Source organism: Tetrao urogallus (genome assembly GCF_951394365.1).
Source record: "Tetrao urogallus genome assembly, chromosome: 3".
In the NCBI taxonomy this organism is placed as follows: Eukaryota; Metazoa; Chordata; class Aves; order Galliformes; family Phasianidae; genus Tetrao; species Tetrao urogallus.
In genome coordinates, this window is record NC_136815.1 from 37,947,866 (window position 1) to 37,955,388 (window position 7,523).

Sequence of the window (7,523 nt, forward strand, 5' to 3'; positions counted from 1 at the left end):
TGATGTACTGTGTCCACATGTGGAGTCCTCAGTACAGGAAAGACATGGGCCTGTTGGAGGGCGTCCAGAGGAGGGCCACATAATTGATCCAAGGGATGGAATATTTCCCCTATGAGGACAGGCTGAGAGAGCTGGGGCTGTTCAGCCTGGAGAAGAGGTTTCAGGGAGAGCTGATAGTGGCCCTTCAGTATCTAAAGGGGTGCTATAAGAAAGAAGGAGACGAACTCTTTAGCAGGGTCTGTGGTGATAGGACAAAGGGAAATGCTTTCAAACAGAAAGAGGGGAGATTTAGACTGGATATAAGAAGGTGTTTTATGATAAAGGTGGTGAAGCACTGGCACAGGTTGCCCAGAGAAATGGTGGATGCTCCATTTTTGGAGACAATCAAGGTCAAGCTGGACAGGACTTTGAGCAACTTGATGTAGCTGCAGATGTCGCTGTTTGATGTAGGGGAGTTAGACTAGATGACCTTTAAGGGTCCTTTCCAACTCAAACTATTCCACGATTTTTGTGAATTTAATCAAACCCCGTAGGTTAAAACTGTGTGAGGAAAGTAACACTCAGCCACTGCTCAAGCACTGTTTATATCCCGGGCACCATCTGGACGCTGCTCTGTGTGCAGAGTAAGCACGGACCAGCAGAGGTGTGACCGAGGGCCGCCCGCGTTTGTGTGCTGAGCGCCGCTTCCGCCATGCACCTGTGGGAGCCTTGAGGGACCACCTGGTGGGGCCACCAGGAGCGCAGCGCTGGGACAGAGCTCTGCAGCTGGAACGGGTGGGTAGAGGAGGGGAGATCCTCTAGCAGGTGTTGCACACTGCCAGCGGGGCTACGCCTCGGGATGCTCAGCGATGGCGGGCAGCTTGCACCTGGCAGTGCCTATTTGCCAGTGGCAAAGATAGTCAAAATTATTCTGTTACAGGAATTACTTTAAGGAAATTAAAAGTGAGGGTTCGTGAGCGCTCCTCGTACTGTGCTGCTGTAGAGGAGCACCTCCCTGCCATCGTGGGTTTTAATGTGGTCAGATCGGTCGCAGCCGTCTCAGAAACCCACCAAATAAATGGTCAGAACATCAGAAACAGGGGAGGAGACAAAGTCTGAACATGGAACACTACGTGTACACCTGGAGCAGTGGGACGGCAGGGACGACCAGCAGCCTGTACCAGAGGCGAATCCTCACTGCATGGGCACCCACAGGAGCAGCGCAAGAGCAGCGGTGGCAGTCTGCAGAGCGCGATCGCACTTCTGCGAGGAGATAACGAGGGGAGGTTTTATTATTGTCACTTTATTTGGAAAAGTGCAAAAATACTCTGTACACGACCAATATATAAAAACCCGAACTCTGTACAACGTTACAAAACCATCCCGATCTCCGCCAGGATCTCGGCCGTGAATGACATCCCCGCTGTGTGCCACGTCGGGGTTCCACGGTACGAACACTGCACCCCGCGGTGAGACAGAGACGGCGATCCTGGCATCGTTCGGAGTGCGATGCGATCACGGCACCCTCTGAATTCCCAGCGAGCCCCGGTCCCGGCAGTCCTCAGCATCCGAATAAATTACATAAATAGGAGCGAGGAGTTTCGGCGCCGCCCCAGCCCTCAGCCGTCGGCGTAGCCGCAGTAGTAGACGGCGCTGCTAGCGTCCGACACCACGGCGGAGAGCGGCCCCGCGGCCTCGGGCGACGCCAGCCCGGCCACGTCGTGGCCCGCGAAGGGCGGCCCCAGCTCGGCCTTGCAGGCGAAGCGCAGGTACTGCTCGAACTCGCTGCGGTCCACCTCGCCCAGCAGCTCCTCCTGCGGCAAGTGCTCCAGCGGCTCCCGGCACGCCGCGGCTTCGGGCGGCGGGGACGGCTGTGCGCCCAGCGCCACGGGCACGGGCACGGGAGCGGGCGGGCCGCGGCCCGGGCACAGCTGCCCGTAGTAGTGCGGCGGCGCCGGGCAGCCCAGCAGCCCCTGCAGCGGGCCGCCCGGCCCCAGCTCGCCGGCAGCGGGGTGCGGGTGCTGGTGCGGGTGGTGCCGCCGCAGCGCCGCCCCCGCGGGGCTCTCGCCCGCTCCCACCGCCGAGAAGTCTCCCGCGACCGCCGCTGCCGCGGGGCCGTAGCCGACGTAGGGCCCCGGCGCGCACTCGTCGTGCGGCCCCGGCGCGAAGAACGGCGCCTCGCCGTGCGCCGCGTCCAGCGGGGACGGGTCCGGCGTGGGAAGCCCGAAGCCGTCGAAGGCGGCGCCCAGCGGCGGGCAGTCCCGGTAGCGCCCCGGCCCCGCCGCGTAGCCGCGCTCCGCGTAGGGCAGCGCCAGGCTCTCGGCGCACGTCCCGATGCCGCCTCCGTCGGAGCCCAACGCCGGCGGCGCCGCCTCGGCCGCGCCGTGCTGCGGGAAGCCGCTCTCCGCACGCTTCAGGCGCTTCACCTGCTTCCGCCGCCGCGGCCGGTACTTGTAGTTGGGATGGTCCTGCATGTGCTGCACCCGCAGACGCTCCGCCTCCTCCACGAACGGCCGCTTCTCCGCCAGCGACAGCGCCTTCCACGATTTACCTGCGCGCACAGCACCGTCACCGCGGCCGCCCGAAGCCCGGCCCCGCGCCCTCCCCCCCGGCCCTCGGCCCCGGCGCTCACCCAGCATCTTGCTGAGCTCGGCGTTGTGCAGGTCCGGGTTCTGCTGCGCCAGCCGCTTGCGCTCGTCCTTCGCCCACACCATGAAGGCGTTCATGGGGCGCCGGATCCGCGCCTCGCCCTTGCCGCGCCCGCCCGTCGTGCCCGCCTCGCCCTTCGCCTTGGCCTCGCCCGGCGGGCTCAGCGCCTCCGCCCAGGTGCACGGGCCCAGGGCCGGCATCATGGCGGGCAGAGCGCCCCGGCCCTGCGCCTGCTCCTCGCTGCTGGCGTAGCCCGCATCGGGGCTGCTCATCGCGGGGCGCCCGGGCCCCGACGGCTGCAAACAGACAGACGGGCGCGCCGCTCGCTGCCCGCTGACGGCGGCCGGCTCCCGCCCGGCTCTATTTGAGCAGCGGCGCGGCCAATGAGGCCGCGGGGGCGGGCGCGGCGCGGGGCGCTGCCGGCGATTCCGCGGGGCGGCCCCGGGGCTCCCGCCGGCACCTGAGCCGCGCTGGGGCCGGACCCAGTCGCTCCGGCCCGATCCCGGCTCCCGCGGTCCGTGTCGGGGATGCCGCGGCGGGTGGTGAGAGTAAGCACGAAACTGGTGAGCGATGTCATGTGCGGTGGGACACCGATCAGCTCTGTGGTTCTGCCCTTTCGGGCTTCGCGGTGATTGAGCGCACCTTAAAGCTAACCCCACGAACCGCACTGCACTGATCTGGAGGTTTATGTCTGGTACAGGGGGAGACAGATACACGGGAGCAGGGATGCTGGCTTCCTTTGGGCCCCCGAGGCAGCCGCGCTGGGGTGGGGCTGAGCTGGGAGATACTTTGGGACAGGGCAGAGCGGGCACTGCCGTACTATGGGGGCTGATATAAAGCCAAAGTCCGACCCAAACCGTCGGAAAATCCCACTTTCCCCGACCTGCCGCGCTGTTCCTCTTCCTTTGTGGGGTGCTTCAGCGACCTGCCGCGCTGCCCTCCCCGGGAGGAGAGGAGCGGAAGCAGAGGGCCGAGAGCGGAGCAAGCGAGATCCCTACGGCCCCGCGAGGGACATCAGAGGCCAGAGTTGTCCTCCGACGGTACGCGGTTCTGCGGCACCTGCAGCCCTCCCACAACCCCAGCTAAGGCAAATAATCGGAGCGGGCCTGAGGGCTGCTGTCGGTGCCCGCGGGCATCCCTGGCGCTGAGGTGGCTCCACGTCTACAGGGAGACACGGGGTTCATTTGCGGGTGCTGGTGATCAGCTAAAGAGGATGCATTCAGCCCTGTTTCCTAATCACCATGTTTATTTAACACAGTGTATTGATAATCGCTGCCAGGAGATGCTCAAACATACCAACAGCGTTAGAGTGATTTGGTTCTAGACCAAATGAAGTGATTTTCCTCCACAAAGTCGTGAAAAGGGTGAAGGGAAAAGTGAATATGGGGATAGTGGTGGATGGCAACTGGACATGAGCCAGCAGTGTGTCCTCACAGCCGGGAAAGCCAACTGTATCCTGGTCTGCATCCAAAGCAGCACAGCCAGCAGGGCAAGGGAAGTGATCCTGCCCCTCTGCCCTGCACTGGTGAGACCTCACCTGATGTACTGTGTCCACATGTGGAGTCCTCAGTACAGGAAAGACATGGGCCTGTTGGAGGGCGTCCAGAGGAGGGCCACATAATTGATCCAAGGGATGGAATATTTCCCCTATGAGGACAGGCTGAGAGAGCTGGGGCTGTTCAGCCTGGAGAAGAGGTTTCAGGGAGAGCTGATAGTGGCCCTTCAGTATCTAAAGGGGTGCTATAAGAAAGAAGGAGACGAACTCTTTAGCAGGGTCTGTGGTGATAGGACAAAGGGAAATGCTTTCAAACAGAAAGAGGGGAGATTTAGACTGGATATAAGAAGGTGTTTTATGATAAAGGTGGTGAAGCACTGGCACAGGTTGCCCAGAGAAATGGTGGATGCTCCATTTTTGGAGACAATCAAGGTCAAGCTGGACAGGACTTTGAGCAACTTGATGTAGCTGCAGATGTCGCTGTTTGATGTAGGGGAGTTAGACTAGATGACCTTTAAGGGTCCTTTCCAACTCAAACTATTCCACGATTTTTGTGAATTTAATCAAACCCCGTAGGTTAAAACTGTGTGAGGAAAGTAACACTCAGCCACTGCTCAAGCACTGTTTATATCCCGGGCACCATCTGGACGCTGCTCTGTGTGCAGAGTAAGCACGGACCAGCAGAGGTGTGACCGAGGGCCGCCCGCGTTTGTGTGCTGAGCGCCGCTTCCGCCATGCACCTGTGGGAGCCTTGAGGGACCACCTGGTGGGGCCACCAGGAGCGCAGCGCTGGGACAGAGCTCTGCAGCTGGAACGGGTGGGTAGAGGAGGGGAGATCCTCTAGCAGGTGTTGCACACTGCCAGCGGGGCTACGCCTCGGGATGCTCAGCGATGGCGGGCAGCTTGCACCTGGCAGTGCCTATTTGCCAGTGGCAAAGATAGTCAAAATTATTCTGTTACAGGAATTACTTTAAGGAAATTAAAAGTGAGGGTTCGTGAGCGCTCCTCGTACTGTGCTGCTGTAGAGGAGCACCTCCCTGCCATCGTGGGTTTTAATGTGGTCAGATCGGTCGCAGCCGTCTCAGAAACCCACCAAATAAATGGTCAGAACATCAGAAACAGGGGAGGAGACAAAGTCTGAACATGGAACACTACGTGTACACCTGGAGCAGTGGGACGGCAGGGACGACCAGCAGCCTGTACCAGAGGCGAATCCTCACTGCATGGGCACCCACAGGAGCAGCGCAAGAGCAGCGGTGGCAGTCTGCAGAGCGCGATCGCACTTCTGCGAGGAGATAACGAGGGGAGGTTTTATTATTGTCACTTTATTTGGAAAAGTGCAAAAATACTCTGTACACGACCAATATATAAAAACCCGAACTCTGTACAACGTTACAAAACCATCCCGATCTCCGCCAGGATCTCGGCCGTGAATGACATCCCCGCTGTGTGCCACGTCGGGGTTCCACGGTACGAACACTGCACCCCGCGGTGAGACAGAGACGGCGATCCTGGCATCGTTCGGAGTGCGATGCGATCACGGCACCCTCTGAATTCCCAGCGAGCCCCGGTCCCGGCAGTCCTCAGCATCCGAATAAATTACATAAATAGGAGCGAGGAGTTTCGGCGCCGCCCCAGCCCTCAGCCGTCGGCGTAGCCGCAGTAGTAGACGGCGCTGCTAGCGTCCGACACCACGGCGGAGAGCGGCCCCGCGGCCTCGGGCGACGCCAGCCCGGCCACGTCGTGGCCCGCGAAGGGCGGCCCCAGCTCGGCCTTGCAGGCGAAGCGCAGGTACTGCTCGAACTCGCTGCGGTCCACCTCGCCCAGCAGCTCCTCCTGCGGCAAGTGCTCCAGCGGCTCCCGGCACGCCGCGGCTTCGGGCGGCGGGGACGGCTGTGCGCCCAGCGCCACGGGCACGGGCACGGGAGCGGGCGGGCCGCGGCCCGGGCACAGCTGCCCGTAGTAGTGCGGCGGCGCCGGGCAGCCCAGCAGCCCCTGCAGCGGGCCGCCCGGCCCCAGCTCGCCGGCAGCGGGGTGCGGGTGCTGGTGCGGGTGGTGCCGCCGCAGCGCCGCCCCCGCGGGGCTCTCGCCCGCTCCCACCGCCGAGAAGTCTCCCGCGACCGCCGCTGCCGCGGGGCCGTAGCCGACGTAGGGCCCCGGCGCGCACTCGTCGTGCGGCCCCGGCGCGAAGAACGGCGCCTCGCCGTGCGCCGCGTCCAGCGGGGACGGGTCCGGCGTGGGAAGCCCGAAGCCGTCGAAGGCGGCGCCCAGCGGCGGGCAGTCCCGGTAGCGCCCCGGCCCCGCCGCGTAGCCGCGCTCCGCGTAGGGCAGCGCCAGGCTCTCGGCGCACGTCCCGATGCCGCCTCCGTCGGAGCCCAACGCCGGCGGCGCCGCCTCGGCCGCGCCGTGCTGCGGGAAGCCGCTCTCCGCACGCTTCAGGCGCTTCACCTGCTTCCGCCGCCGCGGCCGGTACTTGTAGTTGGGATGGTCCTGCATGTGCTGCACCCGCAGACGCTCCGCCTCCTCCACGAACGGCCGCTTCTCCGCCAGCGACAGCGCCTTCCACGATTTACCTGCGCGCACAGCACCGTCACCGCGGCCGCCCGAAGCCCGGCCCCGCGCCCTCCCCCCCGGCCCTCGGCCCCGGCGCTCACCCAGCATCTTGCTGAGCTCGGCGTTGTGCAGGTCCGGGTTCTGCTGCGCCAGCCGCTTGCGCTCGTCCTTCGCCCACACCATGAAGGCGTTCATGGGGCGCCGGATCCGCGCCTCGCCCTTGCCGCGCCCGCCCGTCGTGCCCGCCTCGCCCTTCGCCTTGGCCTCGCCCGGCGGGCTCAGCGCCTCCGCCCAGGTGCACGGGCCCAGGGCCGGCATCATGGCGGGCAGAGCGCCCCGGCCCTGCGCCTGCTCCTCGCTGCTGGCGTAGCCCGCATCGGGGCTGCTCATCGCGGGGCGCCCGGGCCCCGACGGCTGCAAACAGACAGACGGGCGCGCCGCTCGCTGCCCGCTGACGGCGGCCGGCTCCCGCCCGGCTCTATTTGAGCAGCGGCGCGGCCAATGAGGCCGCGGGGGCGGGCGCGGCGCGGGGCGCTGCCGGCGATTCCGCGGGGCGGCCCCGGGGCTCCCGCCGGCACCTGAGCCGCGCTGGGGCCGGACCCAGTCGCTCCGGCCCGATCCCGGCTCCCGCGGTCCGTGTCGGGGATGCCGCGGCGGGTGGTGAGAGTAAGCACGAAACTGGTGAGCGATGTCATGTGCGGTGGGACACCGATCAGCTCTGTGGTTCTGCCCTTTCGGGCTTCGCGGTGATTGAGCGCACCTTAAAGCTAACCCCACGAACCGCACTGCACTGATCTGGAGGTTTATGTCTGGTACAGGGGGAGACAGATACACGGGAGCAGGGATG

At 64.3% G+C, this 7,523-nt stretch overlaps 2 protein-coding genes across 2 annotated transcripts; both read right to left on the reverse strand.

Annotated features, from left to right (window-relative positions):
- Window positions 1-1,598: 1,598 nt before the first annotated feature.
- On the reverse strand, window positions 1,599-2,900 carry LOC306945023 (transcription factor SOX-17-like; the record flags this gene model as incomplete). Its single annotated transcript, XM_079533703.1, has 2 exons — window positions 1,599-2,530; window positions 2,612-2,900. 2 exons carry the CDS (start codon window positions 2,898-2,900, stop codon window positions 1,599-1,601), a joined length of 1,221 nt encoding a protein of 406 aa, XP_079389829.1.
- Window positions 2,901-5,764: 2,864 nt separating this feature from the next.
- Window positions 5,765-7,066, reverse strand: LOC306945074 (transcription factor SOX-17-like; the record flags this gene model as incomplete). The annotated part of the gene is made up of 2 exons (XM_079533761.1): window positions 5,765-6,696; window positions 6,778-7,066. The coding sequence occupies 2 exons, from the start codon at window positions 7,064-7,066 to the stop codon at window positions 5,765-5,767; spliced, it is 1,221 nt and encodes a 406-aa protein (XP_079389887.1).
- Window positions 7,067-7,523: the final 457 nt, after the last annotated feature.